This window comes from Anoplolepis gracilipes, chromosome 3 (assembly GCF_047496725.1).
Source record: "Anoplolepis gracilipes chromosome 3, ASM4749672v1, whole genome shotgun sequence".
NCBI lineage: Eukaryota > Metazoa > Arthropoda > Insecta > Hymenoptera > Formicidae > Anoplolepis > Anoplolepis gracilipes.
Window position 1 is genome coordinate 16,692,830 of NC_132972.1, and position 14,155 is coordinate 16,706,984.

The 14,155-nt window shown below is 32.4% G+C and overlaps 1 protein-coding gene and 1 long non-coding RNA gene across 5 annotated transcripts; one reads left to right on the forward strand and one right to left on the reverse strand.

Moving 5' to 3' along the window:
• Positions 1–1,855: 1,855 nt before the first annotated feature.
• Positions 1,856–5,004, reverse strand: LOC140663955 (26S proteasome non-ATPase regulatory subunit 12-like). Of its 2 annotated transcripts, none has more exons than XM_072888576.1 (8): positions 4,826–5,004; positions 4,127–4,298; positions 3,806–4,042; positions 3,420–3,524; positions 2,874–3,055; positions 2,586–2,810; positions 2,355–2,511; positions 1,856–2,218 (listed from the first exon to the last, which is right to left on the reverse strand). In XM_072888576.1, exons 2-8 carry the CDS (start codon positions 4,289–4,291, stop codon positions 1,928–1,930), a joined length of 1,362 nt encoding a protein of 453 aa, XP_072744677.1. In that variant the 5' UTR covers positions 4,292–4,298; positions 4,826–5,004; the 3' UTR covers positions 1,856–1,927. The 2 variants fall into 2 exon arrangements, with proteins under 2 accessions (XP_072744677.1, XP_072744678.1); XM_072888577.1 differs by lacking the exon at positions 4,826–5,004 and adding an exon at positions 4,527–4,665.
• A 6,968-nt stretch (positions 5,005–11,972) lies between these two features.
• Positions 11,973–14,016, forward strand: LOC140664091 (uncharacterized). Of its 3 annotated transcripts, XR_012046386.1 has the most exons (4): positions 11,973–12,673; positions 12,770–13,029; positions 13,127–13,398; positions 13,488–14,016. It is a non-coding gene; the product is annotated as an uncharacterized lncRNA (long non-coding RNA). The 3 variants fall into 3 exon arrangements; XR_012046387.1 differs by having other exon boundaries at positions 11,976–13,029; positions 13,127–13,392; XR_012046385.1 differs by having other exon boundaries at positions 11,978–13,029.
• The last annotated feature ends 139 nt before the right edge of the window (positions 14,017–14,155 follow it).

A 14,155-nucleotide genomic window follows, 5' to 3' on the forward strand; every position in this document is an offset into this window, starting at 1 on the left:
ACTCTTACACTACATTTATAATTTTTTATTCATAATCTTACAAAATAAATACTGAATGCATCGATGCACAATTCATTGAGCCATTTGCCTAGCAGCGAAATCAGTCAAATAGCATTTGCTTAGGAAAATAGCATTGAAACTTCCACACAATACTGTCAGCCTTGGTAGTTTCTACGCTCTCAAGTTTTGTTATATGTTTTTATGGGGACGGGGCTTCGCCCTGTCCCCCTATGCACTCTCACCTAAGCATGTACTTTGTAATGCATATACAATTCCACATGGGTTTGCAACTTGCATAGCAACATAAAAAGGATTTATTAAAATTAAAAAGGATTTGTTTAAAATTTTGTGTAAGTTACTAAAACGCATGCGCGCGTGACCACAGCGCACGTCCATGTCACTATACGTCACCCATCGTCATTTTACCCACAGACTTCTATATAATACAGAAGTTTGTGATTTTACCGCACATGATTTTTTTCATTTTTCGGATAAACTATGGATCATCAAACGTTGTAAAGAATTTATTCGTGACCATCAAACGATTCTGCATCGAATAAGCTCTTGTTTAACTCGATTGGACAAAAAATAAATATATTCGGCTAACTTTACATCGAAATTTTAATTATTTAATTTAAAAAAAACGATAAACCACCAAACGTTTTAATTAGACTACCAATCACCAAATGACCACCAAACGATTAGTTAATTTTAATTATAAAAAAATCGAAGTGTTTCGGCTAACTTTACGGAGCTTATCTTCCGATATCTATGGTTGGCAATATATGCTTATTACATATATATAATCTGGCGAAAGTCACCATTTTTCGTTAAGCAGCATATAAAGAGCGGCGAATTTCAAATCCTTTATCGCAACTACTATAAAAATGTTAATGTAACTTAAAATAAGACTATTCTAAAAGCCGCCGCATACATTTTTACATAACGCATAATGCACATACATAAGGAAACTGATTGGTCTATAAACACATACATAAGGAATTCAACCAATCGAATTCCTTATGTATATGCATTATGCGTTATGTAAAAGTGTGTGCGGCGGCCTTTAATGTATCACATTTAAATAAAGATACGTTAAAATTGCGCTTTCTAAAATGTATATGGTATCAAAAATTGTATATCATTCGTAAAAATTCTTTTGTTTATAACTTTTTAATAAACAACAACTAAACGGCTAAAACCTTTTGGATGTTACTCAGGATCATGACTTTGATAACATATGTCAATATCAATGTCAAGGTCAAAGTCCTGAAAAATAGGTTTTCTCAAGGTTTACCATTTTTTCTATCTTTAATACCCAGACAGTTCATAATATTATTGATAAAAATTTATAAATATTTTTACTATTCATGTTTTTGAAATAATTGTAATTCACATATTACACACGCACAACTCTCAATGGTTAGCTCTCTAAAAATATATATTATTTTCTATGGTCAGAAAAAGAGAATTATTGTACATAAATTTACAATATAAAATGTAATTAAAAAATTTCTTTATAAAAAAATTGAAAAGAGGCTAAGAGCCAGATTTTGCAATATGGTTCTTAAAAATATAATAAAAAGCATTTTTTTAAATACATTTTTTGTATTTATTATATACCACATTAAAATAATTGATCAAAGTAGAAAATATTGCCAATGTTTTTTTTTTATAAAGAATTTCCATTTTTTATAGAGAATGTCTCAAGCAAGTTATATCTTCTTTAAATTTGATTGTTAAATTACAAGTACACAGAAGAATATATTTATTACAGCACTTTTTGACAATTCAAAATAATATTTGTATATGATTAGTCGTTAATAAATCTACAAATCATACATAGAGACAGTGCTAATGTTGAAAGAGAATAAGACGTATAATGTAAAAAATACAATATACATCCAATGCATGATATATACGAATTTTAAGATTGTGCGACAGCTAACATTTCTTCTTGATGAATTAAGTGTGTGGTATGATTCACAAGGCCCATTAGTTTTGATAATGATGCAGCCCATGTATCTAAGAGAGCGGCTGGTTCCTGCGTACCAGTAAAACGTACTACGCCAGCTGGACGATCCGTACGTGCACTGATCACTCCAGTTTCTACTAAATTGCAAAGACATGCTTCTGTTTCTTCTGTTGGGAGGTCAAGTAATTCAGCCATGCGAGTTAATGTAATCTTGGTATAATATTTGGCCATAATTCTAATATTCTGAAAAAAAAAGAAAAAATCAGAAGCAAAATATTGTGTAAATTTTTTTTCTTTGAAATAGATCGAATAAATTAATTCTTCAATAGTATGTATCCGAGGAACTTTATGTATGTTATAGTGTCATGTATAGTCTTACATGTTCTACAACACGATTCCGTAAGTCTGCCCATCGTTTGCGTCCTTCTTCGGTTGAAGAAGAGAAGACTTCAGTTGATCTGAGATCTTTCTCGTAAATTTCGCATAATCCTGACCATTTTATCAATTCAGGATTTACAAATAAACGTAATAGTTCTCTGCAGATTCATTCTTTTTAGAATCGAAAAACATATATTTATATATTTCAATATAAGTGATTTATAATCATTACTTGTATGTAGGTATTTCGTCGAGGAGTTTGTCGGCGAGCAATCTATGAGTTAAATCAGCCTGCTCAGGCTCATGCGGAGCAAGTACAAGATAGAGAACCGCTCGTGAAAGTGCGGTATGTCTTTTCTCCGAATCGTTTTGAATCGCTGGTGTTTCCAATACTGCTCGATTGTGTCGACACAATTCCAAATGCCAACCTTCGTGACGAGCCAGCTCCATCATCAAACTAAAACATACAAAATGCAACTTCTCAAAATTGTTGTATAATAAATTTGGATATGAAACATACTCGTAATATTTTAATTTCAAAGCTTGCGTCTCCTCGTCATTCTCATCGGTGAAGAATTTAACATTAATTTTCTTCGCTATGATTTGTGTTCTCATAAAATCTTGTTTTGCCAGACAAAGTCTCATCTGTTCCAAGATAAGGGAAGCTTTCTCCCGACGTGACATACTGCCATATGTTTCCACCTATATGCAATATGTTATTTAATGTAAATATTTTTTAATTTGCACAATTTTTTACCAATTTCTACCAAAGTATATCTATATTAGGAAAGATTTTGCTAGTATTCATCACATTATGTTACAATATAGATTGCAGAAAAATTTGTTAAAAAGTTTTATTTGCTATACAAATTATTTTGCTTAATCTATAAAGAAAGTATCTTACTATAACAAATCATTTTACTACATAGTCAAATATATTTACTAATAATAGGTTTCTTGCAATATTAAATAATTGCTTATGATAGTAAAGTTAAATTGCTTTTGTATTAATATGCAATAACTGTATTCTAGCAAAATTCTTTTTTCCATATTGTAAACACTATACCTGTAATTCAAGCATTACAGTTGCAGCGCTTGCAATGTCTCCTTCTGCTTCTTTTATTTTGGCTAAACGATGAGTGAGCCTTGCTCTTTCCACTTCTACATATATCTATTTCCCATTTAATTTATAATTTGTGTATATAAATATTATATATTAATTAGTATAATATTAATAAGATTTAAATACTTTTGTGAAGTTACTTAAGTAAATTTTTATTCTTGTTAAATGATCTTAAAAAAATAAATTTTGACAATGCAAATAAAATGCAAGATTTTTAATTTATATATCAGAATTTAATAATGAAAATAGCTCCAATATGTCTGTGTAAATGTTTGCTGTAAAAGACTTTTGCATAAGTTTAGCTTGAAAAGTTGAAAATATATATTTACCTTTCCTTCTGTGACCGAACGAAGAGTTTCAATCAATTTTACCATAGTTTCTTTATTAGGCATTTTGTCTACATAAGTACAACATTCTTGTACCATCTTTGTAACAGCCTGTTTAAGTTGAGAGCGTCTCTTTGACAGTAAGATTATATGTTCATTAAGTGCTGACCAATTCTTTGCTTCTAAGCAAATTTCAACTATCGCTACAAGAAGTCTCGATGTTGACGCCATATCAGCACCCTATATGAAATAGTTTAAATAAGATTTTTATATCAATATACAAGTATTTATATAGTATTTCTATACAATATTAATATACTCAACAGTTCTAGTAAGTTTCTCTAAAGCTAACAATTGATCTAAAGCATCGTGTAGCTTTCCTTCAGAAGCAAGCTTCTTGCATTCTGATATTTTTGTGTCACAAGTACTGCTGTAATCTACCTCCATCTTCATAAGTCTTCCAGAATTGTCCATTGCTGCATCTGCCATGCTGTTTCTTGATAATATTTAAATAATAATTATATATACATATTAAATGAGAAATACAGTAATTAAAAATAATTCACACGCAAGTATAAGAAATAATAAACGAAAGAACGTTTTAAAAAGTTAGAATATTAACAATTAATTATAAGTGATAAAAAAAGAAACAGATAAAGATTTACAAATATATGAATTCAATTGTAAATCAATAATAAATTTAGCAAAAAAAATTTATATATACCTATATTGTAAACGATATACCTAGTGGATTATATATGCGATAAGCTTAACCTTCCGTTAAGCGCAATATTTTTTCATTATTTTTCCGTTTTTCAAACAATTTCTTTAACACTTAGCTAACAAACCAGGTATTAAATATGTAAAAAAACAATAAATATATATAGAAAAAATTGATTAATATTACAATGGATAAAGAAATTGATATGTTAGTAACTTAAAAATAATATCTATGGAATATTGCGCCTAACGGAGGGTTAAATATACCAGCCAGTTTTTGACAGTTTGTTTTAAACAACTTACGATCAATTATAATCTTCCTAACACAAGAATTATAATAAAAAATTTTTTTCTTTCTTATAGAAGATATTATCAAGTATATAAATTCACTGAACGATGAATATACAATAAAAAAATTATCTTGTAACCGACCTAAATCGATTATCACAGTCTGTGCATAGACTTCTATACTACAACTAAACCGCTAACTTCCTTATATATTAGACCTAAAAAGTGACCACGAAAAATATGTACAACATTGGCTGCGTTCAGCAGAGAAAGCAAATCAGTGAGCGCTTAGTGATTCTTTATTGTGATTGGTTCTTGCATTTAGATCTTCGATGGATCTAAGTACAGAAACCAATCACAATAAAGAATTACTAAGCGCTCACTGATTTGCTTTCTCTGCTGAACGCAGCCATTGATAGGATAGAGAAAAGGAGGGGATAGATATGTAATATGGCTGCTATAGGAAACTCATTTTTGAGTGACATTGCTTTAAATTCAACCAATCAGCGTGACTGTCATACTACCAATGACGCATACGCATAGGTCGGTATAGTCCGATCTTATATTTAAGATCATCTTAAGATCTCGTTCAACCAATGAAGTAGCCACATAGCATCATTTTATTGGTTGAACGAGCTCTTAAGACGACCTTAAATATAAGATCGGACTATGTATACCGCCATAAGTTTTGTACATACTTTTCAGGGTTATGTATTTTGCCGGAGTTAACGGTCTAGTTATATATAGAAGTCTGTGAGTTTGTGCTAGCTCCGTAAAGTTAGCCGAACCACTTTGATTCTTTTATAATTAAGGGTCGACAGGAGGCACTGTGAAGACTCCTATCGGCCGGCTGCAAACTACTGTTTCGCAAAAACAGTATTACAGCCAAAATACAAAGAGAATCTTAATAAAATTGTGATATTCGTAATCAGTAGGATATTTCGCAGGTCGTTACAGAGCGATTTTTTGAGAAAAAAATCGAAATAAAATTTCGAAAAATGTGCTGCTAATCGCGAGTTACTGCGGTCAGGTGTAGCTGCGCCTTGAATTTGAAATCAATTTATTATAAATTTTTGAGAAGCAAAAATGTAAAATCTGGCTCTGTCGCGACCTGCGTTATTATATAAAGAATACATAAAAAAGTTTCACGAAGAAATATAACTTCTTTATGAGCTAAATATTGTAGGAGCGGATATCGCTATCTGCACCTAAGGTACAGCTAACAGAAATCATGTTGGCAGCATCGCGTGAGACAAGATAGAAAAGGATCGCGCTATCCTTGTTCTTCTATTCTAACATATCGGTCAAAATACGGTCTGAAAATGCTTTCTAGTCTCTCGTGGCAAAAAGCAGTAATGTAACAAGACTAATGAGCGCTTACTTTTTGTGAAATTTATATTTGCATATGTACATATATGTATATATATGTCAAGTGTAGTTAAAATTATATATACGATAAAATATTGTTCGATGATGATGAATAATAACAATAGAATAATTGCTAACAAAGTAAACTAACATATAATATGTAAAACACGGGCGCCTGTTAGACTTGGCATTTTATTGCTTTTTCGCTATCAATATTTTATTATTTTATTATATATATCATCTGCACGATGCGACCTATGATTTCGCAAGAACAATATTACGGCTAAAATATATAAAGAGTCATAATAAAATCGTAATATTTGTAATTTTTATTTATATTGATCAATGACATCCTGAATCGCTTGGAAAGTAGTAGCGCGAAAAATTTTGTTAGATAAGCGCTAAAAGGGGTTTTTAGTGGGTGCGAGTCCTACATAACCCTTTCGGAACGGCCGGTGGGGTATGCATAAAGCATTTTCCTCTCAAAAAAAAAAGGTAATGTATTGTACTCAATAATATATTTATATATATATTTTATTCATAAATATTTTAACGCTATTAGTGGAGTAAATATTGGCACACAATATCATTATAATCAAAAGTAAATGTGAAATATAAGTATTATTCTTGTCTTTCTATCGTGTAGATAATACGAAGTATATTGATAGCGAAAAAGCAGTAAATTGTCAAGTCTAATAGGGGCCCGTGTTTTACTGTATATTAATTCATTTTGTTACTTATTATCCTACTCTTACTATTTATCATCATACAATATTTTATCGTACATGTAATTTTAATTACAATTTGGACAGATATATACAGGTATTTACATATGTAAATATAAAATTTACAAAAACTAGGCGCCCGTCAGTCTTGTTGCATTACTGCTTTCTGCTACGAAAGGCCAGAAAGAATTTTCAGGCCGTATTTCGGTAATCCCAATATGTTTGAGGAGGAACAAGAACAGCGCGATTGCGCGATCCTTTTCTATCTTATATGTGTCCGCGCGAGCAATACAGTGGTGTTTGTACGTATACGTACACACATCTATACATGAAACTCAGATTTCATTTTTAAGCGTTGGTAATCTTGAAACCAGAGTTTCGCATTGCCACCGCGCGAGGTTTCCAATATCAATTCGGAGTTTGCTCGTCGGTTCTGTCGACCCTTAAATTGTAATGTGATTAATATGTGATTAATAACTGAAATGTGATTTAAATTGTACATCGGTATATGATGGTAAAATCTTTTCTACGTAATTCTTTAGGCGTAATATTGCAGTTTTCTCGCGATACTTATTAAGAATTAAAAGAATGTTTTCTACTTCTGTATTAAGTTTTAAAGAATCTCCATCGTCATCAAACAATATTTTGAACATTATTACAATTAGTGAACACAAAAGAACAATCTGTTTTTTCGCCATTTTGACATGCTCACGATGCTCATGCATCCAAAAGGAACAACTTTCCGTTTGCAATTTTAAGCGCTTAAGCAGCAAACGGACCGATTGAAAATAGCGCTTATAAGAGTGAGCGCTTACAGCGCATGAGCTTTCATATGGAACGCACCTGTAGCAAAGCATGCGTGCTGCATGAAACGCACTCACATCAATAACATGCATACTATGACAACACGCTCTGACACCGGTTATTGGTCGCTATACTTCTTCCATTACTCTGCGTTAGAAAGAGATAAACACTCATATTAACGACAACTGTCCTTTTCTCAGTGATGGATACCTCCACTACCTTCATGAGCAGTCTATTCTAGTAAGTCTATGCATAGCACCGAAAAGTATGTACAAAACTTATGCGCATGCGTCATCATTGGTGGTATGACAGTCACGCAGATGGGTTGAATTTAAAACAATATATATATATATATATAACATGCTACACGTAATATTTTATGCGCATAATGATATTTTCCAATAAAAATATTTATGATTAACGTACTTTAACTTAAAAAAATTGTTTTAAAAAATAAAATATTAGAGACTGTGTCTTTTGTACAATAAAATATGGTTTAGTATATACAGTCGGACCTTTTATCCTACGACATTTTCGGTCCGGAATCTTCCTCTTAAACCTCTGATCGTACGATAAAAATTTGAGAGTGGGGATATAATTCCCCTTTTGCGGTCGTAGCATGAAAGGATTTTTGTCGTAGGATAAGAGGTTTCGTAGCATAAGAGGATCGTAGGATAAAAGGTTCGACTGTACAATATATTAAATTTATTCAATATAAATGCAGATACTCATATCTACTAATGCATATAGTAATAAGTATAATATATATAAGTATATATATATATATATATATATATATATATATATATATATAGCATATGGCCTTGTTTACACCGACATACTTTGATACGCGTATTAAATACTACTGGCCAATCATAGCCATTCCATTCTTTAGAAGACTGGCCATGATTGGCTAGTATAGTACTTAGTACGCGTATCAAGTGCTCGGTGTAAATTAAGCTTATCCAGTAGGAGTATTGTACTAAACTAATACGCGTACCAAATGATACAAGCTTAGTTTACACCGAGCACTTAATACGCGTACTAAGTACTATACTAACCAATCATGGCCAGTCTTCTAAAGAATGGAATGGCTATGATTGGCCAGTAGTATTTAGTACGCGTATCAAAGTATGTCGGTGTAAACAAAGCCACAAATGACTATGTAAACGCATTTTGGAAGAAATTTAGCATTGAGCATAACTTAAATTGCAATTCTCAATACCACAAGTAGGAGGCAATCAACATGAATTAAATTCGTATTATATTTTTTACTTAGTACATGCTTAGTACATTCGATGTAAACGCGCCCGTACTAAAGCTTTGGTGCGCACCAAATTTAATACGCGTACCAACGTTTCGACGATGTAAACTAGGTCATTATGTATTTCTAATGGAGTGAAAATGCGAAAAGTGAGCAATCCCCTCTATTTTGTATGTATTCACCTCGTGAAAATACAAAGATATTCCTGGGAATTTGCTCGTCATGAATTTTACATTAGTAAGAGAAAGATAGCAAATACATGCACAAATATATAATTTTCACCAATTATAACCTAAAATTTGTAGTTACATTGACAGAAGATCGCGGTAAATAATAATAACATAGATTATGTTGTGGTGGCCCTTTTTAAAATTTCCTTTGCCATTAGCCTTTTATTTTCACCCGAATGACGTAGACGTCCCCTACCAAAATCGGCATGTTCTCTCATGTATTTTAATAATAGCTTTTTTTGCTCTTCAGAGAAATTCATTTTATTTATTGTACTTTAATAATTAATAATTAATTATACGTCTTTGGTGTTTTTTTTGGGTAGGTTTGCTAGTATTCAGTCGTTAAACCTAAAGGGCGCGTTCGGGGAGACACTATATAGCGCTACCAATGTCGTTCTATCTTTGTTACTCATTAAAAGTTGAACAAAGATAGAACGACGCTGTTAGCGCTAATAGCGTCTCTCTGAACGCGCCCATAGTGTCTCCTCGAACGCGAGCTCCGTACAGTTAGCCAAATCACTTTGATTTTTTATAATTAAAATTAATTAATCATTTGGTCATCGTTTGGTGATGATTGGTCATCCAATTAAAACGTTTGATTATTCATCGCTTTTTTTTAATTAAATAATTAAAATTTCAAAGTAAAGTTAGCCAAATATTTTTATTTTTCGTCCAATCGAGTTAAACAAAAGCTAATTCGATGCAGAATCGTTAGGTCGTCACGAATAAATTCTTTACAACGTTTGGTGATCCATAGTTTATCCGAAAAATGAAAAATATCATGTGCGGTAAAATGATAACGGGCGACATATGAGGCGCGTTCGGGGAAACACTATTAGCGCTAACAGCGTCAATCTATCTTTGTTACTCATTAAAAGTTGAACAAAGATAGAACGACGCTGTTAGCACTAATAGTGTCTCCCCGAACGCGCCCATAGTGACATGGACGTGCGCTGCGGTCACGCGCGCATGCGTTTTAGTAACTTATACAAAATTTTAAATAAATCTTTTTTAATTTTAAATAAATCCTTTTTAACAATGTAGCTATGCAAGTTGCAAACCCATATGGAATCATATATGCATTGCAAAGTACATGCTTAGATGGGAATGCATAGGGGGACGGGGTTTCGCTCCGTCCCCATAAAAAAATATGAGAAAACTTGAGAGCGTAGAAACTACCAAAGCTGACAGTACTGTGTGGAAGTTTCAATGTATAATTTTAATTCAACCTATGTCCGAACTCTTACACTATATTTATAATTTTTTATTCATAATTTTATATAATAAATACTGAATGCATCAATGCACGATTCATTGAGCCATTTGCCTAACAAAGCTTCAGTCAAATAGCATTTGCTTAGGAAAATAGCATTCTTCCACACAGTTCTATCAGCCTTGATAGTTTCTACGCTCTCAAGTTTTGTTATATTTTTTTATAGGGCTTTGCCCCGTCCTTCTATGTATTCCCATCTATGCATGTACTTTGCAATGCATATACGATTCCACATGGGTTTGCAATTTGCATAGTAACATAAAAAGTATTTATTAAAATTAAAAAGGATTTATTTAAAATTTTGTGTAAGTTACTAAAACGCATGCGCGCGTGACCGCAGCGCACGTCCATGTCACTATACGTCGCCCGTCGTCATTTTACCGCACATGATTTTTTTCATTTTTCGTATAAACTATGGATGACCAAACGTTGTAAAGAATTTATTCGTGATGACCTAACGATTCTGCATCGAATAAGCTCTTGTTTAACTCGATTGGACGAAAAATAAAAATGTTCGGTTAACTGTAGTTCGAAATTTTAATTATTTAATTAAAAAAAAACGATAAATGACCAAACGTTTTAATTAGATGACCAATCATGAATAAACGATGACCAAACGATTAGTTAATTTTAATTCTAAAAAAATCAAAGTGGTTCGGCTAACTTTACAAAGCTCCCTATTCGGAGTTTGCTCGTCGGTCCTGTCGACCCTTAGGGTAAAGTCACATAGTGCGGAATAGAAGTACAAAATAGAAATTGCGTCATAGAAACAGCCAATCAGAGCTTAAGTAAACCTTGCGGCAAAGCTCTGATTGGCTGTTTCTATGATGCACTCTCTATTCCGTACTTCCATTCCACACCATGTGATTTCACCCTTAAAATTAACTAATCGTTTAAAAATCGTTTGGAGATGATTGGAAGTCTAATTAAAACGTTTGGAGGTTCATCGTTTTTTTTAAATTAAATAATTAAAATTTCGATGTAAAGTTAGCCGAACATTTTTATTTTTCGTCCAATCGAGTTAAACAAGAATTTATTCGATGCAGAATCGTTAAGTGGACACGAATAAATTCTTTACAACGTTTAGAGATTGATAGTTTATCCGAAAAATGAAAAATATCATGTGTGGTAAAATTCCAAATTCTTTTAAGGCTGATTCACACTTTGGCAGAAAAATAAATGTGAAGATGAGCGGTCCTCCTCACCGATTTTGTTGAAAATTTTTTTAGTAATAGGTTTTGGCTCGAAACAAACGAATCTGGCAGAAAAAATCGTCGCTCTGCCACGCAAAGCAAGATATAAATTTTTTAAGATGATCACTTTTGAGGCTATGAAATCTGTCATTCAAGCGACGTATAGTGACATGGACATGCGCTGCGGTCACACGCGCATGCGTTTTAGTAACTTACACAAAATTTTAAATAAATCCTTGATAATTAATAAATCTTTTTTATGTTGCTATGCAAGTTGCAAACCCATGTGGAATCGTATATGCATTGCAAAGTACATGCTTGGATGGACGTGCATAGGGGGACGGGGCTTCGCTCCGTCCCCATAAAAACATATAACAAAACTTGAGAGCGTAGAAACTATCAAGGCTGACAGTACTGTGTGGAAGTGTGAGGAGGACCGCTCATCTTCACATTTATCTGTTTATCTGCCGAAGTGTGAATCAGCCTTAAAAGAATTTTGAATTTTACCGCACATGATTTTTTTCATTTTTTGGATAAACTATGGACCACCAAACGTTGTAAAGAATTTATTCGTGACCATCTAACGATTTTGCATCGAATAAGCTCTTATTTGACTCGATTGGACGAAAAATAAAAATATTCGGCTAACTTTATTTCGAAATTTTAATTATTTAATTAAAAAAAAAAACGATGAACCACTAAACGTTTTAATTGGACTATCAATCACCACCAAACTACCACCAAACGATTAGTTAATTTTAATTATAAAAAAATCAAAGTGATTTGGCTAACTTTATGGAGTCGGTCCGGCAGACCTTTATACCTGTATTCATAGTCCTTCCTTAAGGAATAAGGATTCCTTATTTCTCATTCGACGTTTCATAAACCTTTCTTGGCCAAACAAGTAATTTTATTAGCTCCCTTATTTCAAGGAAGGTCACGAGCTTCCTTAAGGAGGAGATTTTAACCTTTTTTAGCGGATGATGCGCAAACATAACCTTTTCAAGTTAGCTGACATTTCAATTTGTTATTATTTGTAATGTTACGCATTCACATTAAAAGTGCATGATGGATAACGAATTTTTTAACGATTCTGACGAAGGATTTGAAGATGAAAATGTAGAGGATCGGATTTTGTTGCGACTTGCGAAAAGATATATTCGTGATTGGGAAAATCCCATGGAATTTTTCGAAGATGTTCCTTTTCGAAAAAGATATAGATTTAACAAAGGAGCCATAATCGAGATCCTATTACCTTTAGTGAATGATAAGTTAAGACGGTTCAATAATCGAGGACTGCCGATTTCTCCGTTAATGCAGCTCTTAATAACACTGCGTTTTTATGCAACGAGTAGCTTTCAGGTTTGTAAATTTTGTTCCGACACTATGATATATATATATATATAAATTAAAATAGATAATTTATTTTTATTTTATTTATATGCTGTTTTAATTGCAGATTGTTAATGGAGATTTACGAGGATACAGTCAAGCATCAGTATCGAGAATTGTTGCACGAGTTTCCAGAATTTTAGCGTCACACTTAAGTGTATATATAATTTTTTCACCGAAGAAAAACGTCGAAGGAATAAAAATCAATTTTATGAAATGGCCAACTTTCCATCCATAATAGGATGTATCGATTGCACCCATATACGTATTGCGAATCCTGGAGAAAATAATGGAGAGATATTCCGAAATCGAAAAGGATGGTTTTCTTTAAAGGTACAGGTATGTACAGGTTTTTTCAACGGTTTTATTTTGCTAAATAATCATGAAGTTTATATGAAGTTAGATTTAATGATATATTTGTTTTATAGGCTGTAGCTGGTCCTCAACGAGAAATTCTCGATATAGTTGTTGGACATCCAGGTTCAACTCATGATGCTGTAATATTTGATAGAAGCGGTTTGCGCTGTCGTTTCGAGTTGGGACACCAAACGGAATTTTACTTGGTGATAGTGGATATGCATGCCACAGGTATCTACTGACGCCTGTTTTAAGACCTGAGACAGATTCAGAAGTTCGGTATAATACTGCACATAAACAAAATACGAGTTATCGTTGAACAACTGTTTGGAGTTTGGAAACGTCGATTTCCATATCTGCATTATGGTTTAAGAACAAAGTTGAGCACATCGGTGGCAATTATTTGTGCAACTGCAGTTTTGCATAATATATCTATTCAACATAATCTGGAGGAAGTAATCGAAGAGGAGTTGTATGAGAATATACAATTTGAAGACATTATAAATCAAGAACAAAATGGAGTAGGACTTGCACACAGAAATGCTTTCATTTTAACACATTTTTCGTAAAACAGAATAGCGAATTATAATTATATTTTTATATTTATTTTATATCTGCAATGAATGATTTAACAATAATGTTGTCATCATGTAAATTTAAGATTAATTTGTATAAATAAATTTAGATTTGTACATACAAGATCAAATTGTAAATAAAACAAATATATGATATATTAAGT